The sequence below is a fragment of the Girardinichthys multiradiatus genome, chromosome 12, assembly GCF_021462225.1.
Source record: "Girardinichthys multiradiatus isolate DD_20200921_A chromosome 12, DD_fGirMul_XY1, whole genome shotgun sequence".
Lineage (NCBI taxonomy): Eukaryota > Metazoa > Chordata > Actinopteri > Cyprinodontiformes > Goodeidae > Girardinichthys > Girardinichthys multiradiatus.
The window spans coordinates 32,400,679-32,412,664 of NC_061805.1; the positions used below are offsets into that span (position 1 = coordinate 32,400,679).

General features: G+C 38.8%; 1 protein-coding gene across 1 annotated transcript; it reads right to left on the reverse strand.

Moving 5' to 3' along the window:
* Positions 1-1,066: 1,066 nt before the first annotated feature.
* svopa (SV2 related protein a) lies at positions 1,067-11,327 on the reverse strand. Its single transcript, XM_047380213.1, has 16 exons — positions 11,153-11,327; positions 9,143-9,300; positions 8,953-9,038; positions 8,772-8,870; positions 7,415-7,486; positions 7,095-7,219; positions 6,943-7,006; positions 6,740-6,865; positions 6,532-6,660; positions 6,336-6,409; positions 5,075-5,151; positions 4,858-4,962; positions 3,298-3,409; positions 3,138-3,219; positions 2,956-3,045; positions 1,067-2,865 (listed from the first exon to the last, which is right to left on the reverse strand). Exons 1-16 carry the CDS (start codon positions 11,185-11,187, stop codon positions 2,665-2,667), a joined length of 1,635 nt encoding a protein of 544 aa, XP_047236169.1. The 5' UTR covers positions 11,188-11,327; the 3' UTR covers positions 1,067-2,664.
* Positions 11,328-11,986: the final 659 nt, after the last annotated feature.

The following is an 11,986-nucleotide window of genomic DNA, read 5'->3' on the forward strand; positions in this document are numbered from 1 at the left end:
ATGCACCTAAGCTGGCAGGCCAGACAAGGAGAGCATTAATCAGATTGGGAGCAAATTATGGTGAGACCAAATTTGAACTTTTTGGCCTATATGTGTGATGAAAAACAAAGAATGCACATAACTGAATACACCATCCCAAAGGTAAAACATAGTGGTGGAAGCATCATGCTGGGTGGATGATTTTCTTCTACAGGGACAGGGAAGCTGACCAGAGGAGATTTGAAGATTTGTTAAACTAAATAGAAGGAGATTGTGAAAGAAAACCTGCAGAAGCATTGAGACTAGGGTGGAGGTTCACCTTCCAGCAGGACCACACAATTAAACCTATGGCTACATCTACAATGCAAGCGTTTTGTTATGATTTGGGGTTGTTTGGTTTTTGGTTGTGGGATTTTCCTCTTGTGTTTCTCACAGTTAAGGTTTTCAATTATTTTCCTGGTCATGCTTTATTTTTTGTCTTCTAGTTCATTTTTTGTCAAGGTGGGTTTTTGGATCTGGTTATGCTTTAGTTTCATATTTTTCTAGTTATGTTTCTATTGTATCCTTAAATTTCTGTTTTGCTCCAGTCACGTTGTGTTCTCTCCTGTCTGTCAATTAACTTTATTCGGTTCACCTGCACTAAGCAAATCAGTCTCCTCGTTTCACCTTGTTCTTGTTCTATATATACACATCTGTTCTGTACATTCCTCGCGGAAACATTTTGGATCACCGTCTCTGTTCATGCCTTGCCAAGCCATCATCCTCTGTAGTAAGTTTTTGTTAATTAAATCATTTCACTTACCGTCATGCCGCCTGCTTGCCTGCATTCCGGGGTCCTTCGCTACACAAACCTTGACAAGTTTAAATTAAACCATTTAAGTGTTCCAAACTTTATAGTCCAGACATTATACCACTTAAGAATCTGTTTCAAGACTAGACAATTCATGTTCACAGATGATTTAGTGGAACTGAGATTGAACTATTTTACAAAGACCAATGAGCAAGCATTTCCTTCTCTAGATCTGTAAAGGTGGTAGTCACATACCCTGATGGTGGCTCTACAAAGCATTGATTCAGGGAGGCAGAATAGAAATGAGCTATTTATTTGAAAAAAATGAAAACCATCTATATATGTTTCCTTTCACTTCAAAATTATGTGCTACTTTGTGTTGGTCTGACACAAACTGTAAGATCCTATTAAAATGCAGTGAAGTTTGTAATGTGATTAAAAAAAAGAAGTATGAATACTTTTACAAAATACTGCAATTCAGTCCTTAAATGTAGACAAACTAAAACGGGTTGTTCTCAGTCTAAGCCCTTGCCCTCAGCGTCCTTGGTTAAAGCAAAAACTTATTTGAGGCTGTAATCTCTTAAATCGTCATTGAATCTTATGATGGTATTCCTTTGGAATCAGACACAAAGAAATTAAAAAGCAACAGTTACTCGTGAAAGTGGCCATAGCTACAGCCTGATATGTATCAGCTTCACCTTTATCAATTACAACAAGATTTTCTTAAAAATATTATGGGACACACAGTGGACATCTTGCTATAGTGACTGTTTTTAACATACTGGACTTCTATGGTCAAGATTTTATCAGTAATGGACTATCTTTAACATTATTTTAATATTTTAACTAAGTAATGTGCAGGTCTCTGGCTGGATGGCCAGATTATCGGAATGGCCATTTGAATGTACAATTATACCCAGATTTTTTCATACTTTTTATACTTTCATCAGGCAGATTTAGATTTAAAATTATTTTCATTCAACTGAGAAGTTTATTTCTGACAGGAAATTACCCTATATATATATTACCCTAGATTCTCTACCAGATTTTAGTGTGGACTGGCTGGAGAACTACTTGCTGTCAGAGGAAACTTGTGGGTGAAATTAAAAAAAACTTTAAATCTTAATCTGCCAGTTCTTAGATGAGTAGAATCAATTTATGTTTAAAAATAATGACACTTTTAGAAAGCTCTTTGCAGACTCTCACTGTTTGTGCTGTAATGTAGAAATACTGTCCACATAATTTAATAAAGAGGTCTGATATATGTGAGAAAATCTTGGATTCCTATAGAGAATATATATTTAACACGATAAGTGGGACTGTTAAATGAGAAAACTTACATTATTAATCTGGTCAGCTAATTTGAGGAGTAATTTTTTTACTTCAACAACTTGTTAAAGTGCATTTCAGCAGGTAATTTACTTGTAAACCAGATGATCATGTTTCCTTACTAAGAATGCTTAGCAGATGGTATGTTTAGGATACTTTGTATACTACAGAAGCAGCTTCATCAACGGGTCCAGAGGTTGTCTGTGCCACAGACTGAATAGGTTGTTTTAAGGCTCTTTTCAATGAAGGTAGCTGTATGAAGCTAAATTTGAACATTTTTTCACTTCTTATCTTCCCTGTTTAAGAAATATTACCCATTTTCACCATCCTCTCCTGTACATCATTTGGTCTTTTTAACTCACACTGTGTGGATGTTGTTTTACTGAGGCAATCCTGTGATGGTGTTTAAGGACTTTACATACAGTGATGTGATGTACAAAATGGTGCTGATTGGCTCTTAGGAGAGACATACAAGACAGGCAGAACGCTGGTTTAGCTTTCTCCCCTCTTCTCATCTTGTCTTGTTGCTGCTCTCGCCTTCAGTTTGCACCTCAGCCAACATGTCCTTAACTCTGAGAGCCAGAGTTGGAGTGTGGGATTTCTTCTGATCTGTGGCCTACCATCTCCTGTCCCCACTCATGGTGGCTGGACTCCTGCAGGCCCTGGCCTGTGGTTTCAATGGGTAGAGCACAGGAGGCGACGGCGGCAAACAGGCAGCAGCAGCAGTACACGGAGAGGGCCAGGTACACTGAAGACTCCAGCATCACCTGCAGCATGGGGGCCCAGGACATGTAAAATGAATAAACTCATAAAACCAGTGCCCTCTGAATTCTTAGTACTTTTCATTTAGGTGTTACCTGTGCAACAAAGGGAGTGATGAGGGCACCAACTCTGGCCATTCCACTGCTTGTCCCCAGACCCAATGCTCTGGTTGCTGTTGGATAAACCTGCAGAAAACACGGATCCCCTGGTTCTATTGCCTTGCCTTCTCTATATTTCACAGTGCAATTTCATAATACAATTTGCTAGAATGTATCACCTCTGGAGTATAAACATAGGCTGCCTGGAAGCCTCCAGAAATAAATGCTCTGGCTATGAATATCAACACTGTCATGGACGTTCTGCAAAGGAGAAGCGGGTGTCAGAAGGAGCAGATAAAAATGAATCTACAATGTATAATATGTACAAGCAGAATTTACCTCCCAACACATCCATACAGAGGGATGATGCACATAGAGAAGACAAAGAAACACAATGCCATGGTCTTTCTCCGTCCCAGTCGATCAATAGCCCACAGTGGGACCAGCAGTCCTACAGGAAGTCAGCACAGTTGACGTTTTTTTACTCTTTAATTATGTAATAAATGACGTGGTTAATATTTATTAAAGCACAACAATGACAGAGTAAATTATCTCATTGGACTATAATAGGTTTATATGTGATGTTTTAAGATATATTTTTCTCTGCGTGTGATCTTCTTAAACTACTATTATAAACATACAGGTGCACCTTTTCAAATTAGAAAAACATTGCAAAAGACAAAGTGAGACTCATATAGATTCATTACTCAGAGTAAAATATTTTAACAATTTATTTCTGTTAATTTGGATAATCATGGCTTTAAGCTAATGAAACCATGAAATTCAGTTTCTCAAAGAATTAGAATAGTACACCGGACCAATAAAAAATTATTTTTAACACAGAAATGTTATTTTATGACCATGACCTGACAGCTGTCCAGCAGACGGTTATTGGCACACTCCGCAAAGAGAATAAGCCATAAAATGTTATTGCTAAAGAAGCTGGTCTCTCAAAGAAGGCCGTATGGAAGCATAGTAATGGAAAATTTAGTGGAAGAAAAAGGTGTGGCAGAAAAAGGAGCACACATGACAGCAATAACCACAGCATTGAGAGGATTGAACGTTTGGCTTATATAGCCTGTATAAGAGTTTGAGGGTAATTCTCAGGGTGTGGGCTGAAGCCGGTCTCAGAGCTTCCAGAGCCACTCCAAACAGACAATTCAGGGCATGGATTACTACTTTGAAACGATGGACCTCTGGAAATAAAAGTCCCAGAGTCTAAAGGAAGGATGGTAGAAAATCACTAAATTCAAGCAGCTTCAAGTCCAATGGGAAGTTTTTGTAGTCAGTGATTATTTAAAGACTCATGTCATCTTCTATTGTTGGCACAGTGGCAAAGTCCAAAGTCACGACAGCCATCTACCAGTAAATTTTAGAGCACTTCATGCTTCACTTTGCTGACAAGTTTTATGGAGGAGCCAATGTAATTTTCCAGTAGGACTTTACTCCTGTCCACACAAACTCCATAGATAATCTATGGGGTATTGTCAAGAAGAAGACGAGAGACACCAGAACTAACATTGCAGATGACCTGAAGGCCGCTTCCATCACACCTCAGCAGAGCCTGTGTTTAACCTAAAAACTGGGTCTATGTTTAGTATTTTTGCAGTTCTTTTGTATTGACAAAAAATAAAGAAAATGTCAAATGAGAATGGTGGGTGGTTTAAGAAGACTACCACTTCATACTCATACAAACATACATAATATACTGGATTATAGATGCAATTATTAAGTTAAATTATCATATTAGTTATTGTAATGTCTTACAAACTAATTATTTCAATTTTAAACATTTTAAAAACTCTGTCCCAATTTCTATGTCATTGATGTCAAAACACACTGCAGAGGACACATACATGTAAATAACGTTATAAAATAAACCATGCTTGAGTTATTTACCCGGGAATTCAGATAAAGTGGTCCAGAGCAGATCTTTATAATCATCAGAATTGAGATATTTACACTCCAAGTTGCATCGGACCTCCTTTTTACCCCCTTTGGACACTAGAGGGAGACATTAAACAGTAGCTCTCAGTCAAATGTCTTAACAGGTTTTGGTAATGCTTTTCACAGACACTTTACTTTTTCTAGTTGAGTGAGGACCTCTCTGACTCACTTCCACATGCACCTCCTTCCTGAAACAACTCTGTGGTGAGCAGCACTAGTCCGTAGTAAGAGAAGGCGTTTGCAAACCTGCGCTGACAGAGACTCAACTTGAAATCAGGCAAAAACGGAGCCTTTTAAAAGTATTCATATCCTTTGACCTTTTCCATATTTTGTTACATTGCAGCCACAAACATTGTGTATTTTGTTTGGATTTAGTGTTACTGTCCAACACAAAGTATTGCATAACTGTGAAATGGAAGGAAAATGGCTCATGGTTTTAAAAATATTCGAAAACAACGACCTGAAGTGTGGCATATCTTCTTCCTGCCAGCTTACTTTTAATACATTTTAATAAAATCCTGTGTGACCTGTTCATTTCAGCAGTCATGTAATTAGTAAACAGAGTCCACCTGCGATTTATTTAATCTCAGTATACATCCAGCTGTTCTGCGAAGGCCAGAGAGGTTGATTAGAGGACATTAGAGAACCAACAGCATCATGAAGACCAAAAAACCCAGCAGACAGGCCAGAGAGAAAGTTGTAGAGAAGTTTGAACCAGAGTTAGGTTTTATAACAAAATCCTTTGCTTTGAACATCTCACAGATGACTGTTTTAACCATCATCTCAAAATAGAAATGGTATGACACAACTGCAGACATACCAGGACATGGCTGCCCACCTAAACTGACAGGCTGGGAATGGAGAACATTTATTAGCATTCAGAGACCTATAGTAAGTCTGGAAGACCTTCAGAGATCCACAGCTAAGGTGGGAGGATCTGTTGACAGGCAACTATTAGTCATGCACCCCACACATCTAACCTTTATTTTATAACATTTGTTTAGATTTATGCTTTGTGGAAAAGTTTCAAAAAGAAAACTATTGTTGAAAGAAATGTATGGGAAGTCCTGTTAAAAAAATGTGCTCTGGACAAATGAGACCAAATTCCAATTTTGGCACATGCAGAACTTTCCTGGAAGAAAACCTGTTAGAGACTGCAAAAGACCAAGGTGAAGGCTCACCTTCCAGCAGAACAGCTAACTGAGCCGGAGTTACTTTGCAAAGAAGACATAAAAATCATTTTATGTGCAAATACAAATGCATGCTACACTTTTTCAATTTTATTTGTAAACAGCGTTGAAAACCATGCATCTTTCTCTCCACAATTATTCACTACTTTGTGTTTGGGCTATCACATTAAAAATGACAATGAAATTGTTGAGACAATTTTGAAGAGGACATTTGGTTGCTTTATCATTTGATTCATTTACCAGATAAACCAGAGCAGAACTGTTGTGCAGCGGAAGTGTGACGAAAATAAGTCTCGAATCTTCCCCCGGTCTTCCTAATTTGAAAGAACAGACATAGAAGAATAGATGAATGACGGAATGACAAGATGACACAGATGAGAAGAGTGTAATTGGTATTCACAGCACACATGTCCTGCAAACCCAGACTGTTCTGTACCTGTCTAGCAGCAATAAGTTTCCCTAGAGGCATGGGGACACCGTTCTCTGTGGCTATACGTTTCAGGGTGGCCAGTGCTTTTTCCTGGTTCCCTGTCAGCACATCATACCGAGCACTCTCTGGCAGCCACTGTAAACAAACGCACACCAGCAGTAAACATGTCTTTACATAAAGCCACCATACCAGCCTATTAAGCTGTTGTACTTACATAGCACAGAAAGGCAAAAATGAAGAGAGGGATGGTGGAAAGGCCGAGCAGCCAGCGCCAACCCAGAGTGGGCATCACCAGGATCGCTAGCAGGACTTCAAAAACAGTGCCGATCGCCCAAAAGATCTGAAAAAACAGGACGCAAAAGAAGTTAAAGGGAAAAGGGCACTTGTTGAGGTGTGGTAGTGTGGAGCAACTCATACCTCAATTAGTAAGATGCACGTAGCCCTGGATCTCATAGGAAGAAACTCAGCATACAGGGTCACCCTCATAAAAATAAGAAACCACAGTGTAAATACCAACTCGGTTTATTAGTTTTATTGTTGCTTTTAGAACTGTGATGTGAGGTACTTACGACTGCGGTGCCCCTCCTATACCGAAGCCCACCAGCGCACGGAGGACCAGGATCCACCCGTAAATGGGTGCAAATGCACTCATGAGGCCGTAGAACATGGTCCAAAGCACGCTCAGTGTCAAGCCCTGTTAGTGGATATTATCAGCATTTTATTTTACATACAGCCTGTCCTGTTATAAATGTAAATCATGTTGTGGGATATTTCCATAACCTTACATTTAAAAACTTAAAAGCACTGTCACAAGCACAAATACACATGCGGTGCCTGGCAAAAGTATTCAAAAGCATTTGTGTTACACAACATTTTCAGGGGAACTCACCATTTTTCTGCCATATTTATCAGATATATTTCCCCAAAGAGAAGAGCTGATCATCATCCCAATGAACACTGCCTGTATCAATTATAGAAAACATAATTAGTATTTAGCGTGAGCAGGGTTTGTAGGTCATGCACAGTTTGATGTCTCTGTAGTCTTGGTGAACTACAGTTCCCTTATTTCAGCGCTGGCATAATTATTATCAGGATATTTTCATGGTCTGAGTGTAATTGCTTTGTGGGTTTAGGATTAATCTTTCTATATAAATCAGGTTTCTCTTTTCATTGGCCTGTCTCAGTTTCTGCAGTTTACTATTACAGTCTTTAGATTTTTTCACAATCCTTACTTTTTGCTTCCCATTTCACTACTTGCCTCATATTACCTATTAGCTTATCTGTTACACCTCTGACATTAATATACATGCTCTTTGGTTTTCATGGTTATTTGTCAGGTTATGCAGGTATGTTTACCTTCTCTTGTGTAACCTGACCATTCTTTCTTATTTGCCTCCATGGACTCTGTGTTTAGTTACTGAAATCTCCTAAACCAGATTCCTAAGTGTCTGCATTTGGGGTCCCCCACCCCACCCCCTCCAATTAGGGGTAAAGGGCATAAGCTCGGAGCTCACAGCTTGTTAACTGTGTTGCTTGACGTTACTCGCAACACTTTTAGCTTAGAAATTGAACAATTAATATTAACAATAGAAAAGATAAATTTGTCTGTCAATTAATCTATTAGAGGTTTGCCTCACTTGATCTTTTGATTCTTTTCAAAGACTCATGAAGTTTTCTTTTTTTGAGGGTATATGGTTGAAGAGTTCAGAGTTTATCATAAACAGCCACAATATTTAAGCCTCAATGTAAGATTAACAACATAAAAATAGTTTGTTGTAGGAGTTGGCTATCTGTATAGCTTTGCTCATTTTAAAACATAACGTCACATAACTGTCCTGCAAAGAATTTAAATCAAATATTTATTTTCCATTGATTTTACTGAATTCATTTTGCTTGTTTTGCCAATATTTTAACGATGCACAACGCGTTTGATTGTTTGAATTGTTGGTTGGTGACACAAAATCATGTTTTACTGTATAAACCCTCCCTTGGCATATGTTCACATTCAAAGAAAGTAATAAAACGGATCCATATTCAATGGCTTTGCAATGGCACAATGTTACTGACAATATTGCAACTGAATTGGTTTAGTGACAAGGTTAAAGCATACACTGTCTTTAAAAACATGGAAAAGCCGCCTTAGAATATTTCCGAACAATCCCCAAAGCTCTTATTCAATTCGATAACCAGCCCATTCATTGGGCACTGCTGGCAGAATCACTTTACAAACTTTAGGAAGTTCTTACCGACGTGAGCAGTGCCACCTCAAGGCTTGGCAGCCTCCATTCACAATGGAGCTGTGGGGCTAAGATGCTGAGTATCATCATTTCCATGGCATCAGCCATCTGCACAAAAAGGAAACCCAGATACAATCAGGAAATCAGTGTGGAAGTGGACCAGCTTGCTTGGAGCTTGAGCAATTCTCACCCAGGACAAGCCAGTGAGGATGGAGAGTTTCCACTGAAATGTACCAAAGCCTATAGCCTCCACAGCATCTTCTACCATGAATGTGTCTGAGAAAATAAGTAAGATTAGAGTATTTTTGTAAAATACTGCCTAAATTGAATGGCAAAATGTAAGATTTAGAAGAAAGAAGCAGAGCCCTAAGATAATGTACCATCAGTTGGATTGGCAAACTCTCGAGGCACTGGAGGTCCTTCTGCAAGTGCCACAGACTCCAGATCAGCAGGCTCTGCTGGTCTGACATTCTGCTCTCTGCTTTCGACATCTTCCTCAGACCGTGTGCTCTCACCTGTGCGACGGAAGCGGACAACACTGCAAAAAAACAAAACATATCATGAATTCTTTTTGTGAAAAAAAGACAAATAAATACTTCAGGTACAGTCATTTTTCTGCAGCTACTTCTGTAGTTGTTGCTGATACTGTGGTGACAAGTTCTTAAACCACTGGGAAAATTCAGTGCTTCCTATGACAGAGGAGTCCCTTTACTTCAAATGTTGACAAAATACACCATTTTTGCTGGACAAAATGTAAAAGATTGCAAGTTCCTTTGTTAGTTATTTATTTTCTGGCAGATTTAGAAATTTTATATTGAGTCACTCTGTCACCTTAAACATGCTTGGTGGTGATATTCCTCTATCTTTATTAAAGATCACAATGGAAATTCTAAAGAACTTCCTCCTCACCTACGTTTAACACGCTTTAATGTCATTACAGCAGCTTTCGTCTTCACTGGAGGCCAGAAATACACCAATTTACGATAATAGATGTTATTTATGGTCTAACATTCAGGCTGTTGATGCACCATTTTGACAATTTTGGTCCAAACTATACCAGAATATTTATTTGCTTTTGCAACAGCTGCACCAGATTCCTCATCTTTAAAACAAATACTTAATCAATTAATGGGAAGTTAATTCACTCATTTTTGATAATCGTTTACTACTGTTCAGGGTTGCTGATTATAATATTCACTGTACTGAGATGGGGTAACTGAACATGCATGATTGTGGTGAAGTAATGATACTGCAACCTACTTTGCCAACTTTTGTGTCTGTGATGGAAATTATATCAACATCTTCTCTGGCTTTGCCCTCAATCTTTAAACACTTTGATTATGTGTTGATAATGTTGTTGAAAGGGAGGAATAAACAATGTCAAATAATCAAGGTACAGTTGTTTCCGAAACGTTTCCAGCTATAACAAAATGTATTGTTTCTTGAAGAGAAGAAAAACAAGCAGGATAATTGAGTTCTGTGTTTGGCGGTGGGTCAGATGAGCTCATGTCAACAGTGTTAGAGGTGCAAGGTTGATTACAATTGACCATCAGAGGTATTGGCTTTCGTTAAATTAGCCTTTTTTTGGCTATAATTCTGCAAACTGCTGATACTGTGGTCAAATGAGTGAATCACATCTTGACTTCTAAATGCTGCAGATCTCCTTCCCAAAAATCCTAATAAGAGGTTAAATACCCAGATGGGGTAGATAACCTATAATCTTCTCCCACATGCGCAAAATCGATAGTTGCACTTACAAACAATGGAGTGTGCATGTGATGTCTTAATCACAGTAATTACAGAACATGACCTCTATGCTATGTGAAGCATCAGGGTTACATTCAAGTATGTAAGAGGTTCATGAAGATATCTTTAGGAATGCATAACTGGCAATATTGAATTATTCATGTTCTTTACTAACATAAATATGCTAGCAAGCGCATTTACCATATAAAATAGCATTTCATTTTTAAAACTCTAAAACATTTATATCTGGCCTATGCAGTTGTTTAGGAAGATGAATCACGCTACTTTAACTGCCCAATCTTCAGTTTAACTGATATATATGCAGACAGGTTTACATAAACCATGTTATGTACTGAGTCATGACAGTAAACTCGGCAGCAAGTCTACATCAGTCTGCGAGTCACAGCAAAACGGCTTGTTAATAACTGTATGTACGAAAATGATGTAAACATGTGAGTTAACACAATGACGATTATCTTTATGACCCCAAAACTGTGTCCTTTTAGTGTAGGTCTATAGATGAGTGTTGTGTTTGAGGACCTTCAGGCTATTTGTGGTGAGCTAATGAAACAAACACGAAGCAGTCAGAGAGCGACGCATCAGGCGGTCACGGCCAAAAATCAGTTATTTAAACGTCTACTCACGGAAGTTGTCTCAGCTGAAACAGGTCATCGTCCATTTTTGTATTTTTTTTCCGATGCTCGGTTTGGCCTCATCGCCGTTTACATTATCGCGACGGTCGGCGATTTCAGCACCGAGGAGAGCGACTTTGTCTGAGGTTTCCACCGACAGCCAATCAGAGGCCGCGCTGGCAGAGCTCAGGAGGATCCACGTGACTGCTAAACAGAGGGGGAGGGAGGGTTGCTCGGAGGGGGCGCAACCTTCACAGAGAGAGAGAGGGGGGGGGGGGGGATGTCTGTATAAATACAGGATTTATCAGTATCCGAGTTCTACTTTTCCCTTTTCAAAACGAGGCAAAATAAAATCGTTTACAAACGGACAAAAGGTGATTAGATATAAACCAAATCACAGATTTAGAATAATGACTAAAACAGAATACAAATAATATTTCTTGCAAAAGTTTTTACACCCATTGAACCTTTTCTCTTTTTCTCTTCAGCTCGTCCGGAGTTACAATGCATATCTTGGCTGCTCTTCAGTGCTCCTCTTCTCCAACCAGTTAGTTTAGGTGGGATGGCAAAGTCTTGGTAGGTGTGGGGGCTTCATAGTTTATGCGCATTTTGTCAGCATTTTATATTTTTAAGGGATTTTGTATGAAATTTACAAGCATTTTGAACGCCTTTTAAAGCAATAATATTCAGAAGAGTTATAGAGACACTACAGTTAAGAAGTTGCTGTATTAGCATCTAAGGATAAGAAAGTTTAAAAGGTCAGAAGGCATGTGTGGGAAAAGAGAAGACTGAGGAGAAGAGTCACAAAACACTAAAGCTGGCATGATTGAAGATCGGATCAACGAG

Excerpts from the sequence above, each read along its gene's own strand:
- svopa (XM_047380213.1), bottom strand. The coding sequence starts at position 11,187 with ATGGACGATGACCTGTTTCAGCTGAGACAACTTCC. Across the intron at positions 9,301-11,152 it reads TTTCAGCTGAGACAACTTCC|TGTTGTCCGCTTCCGTCGCA; the intron begins GTGAGTAGACGT and ends GTTTTTTTGCAG. Across the intron at positions 6,661-6,739 it reads TTTTTGCCTTTCTGTGCTAT|TGGCTGCCAGAGAGTGCTCG; the intron begins GTAAGTACAACA and ends GTTTGTTTACAG.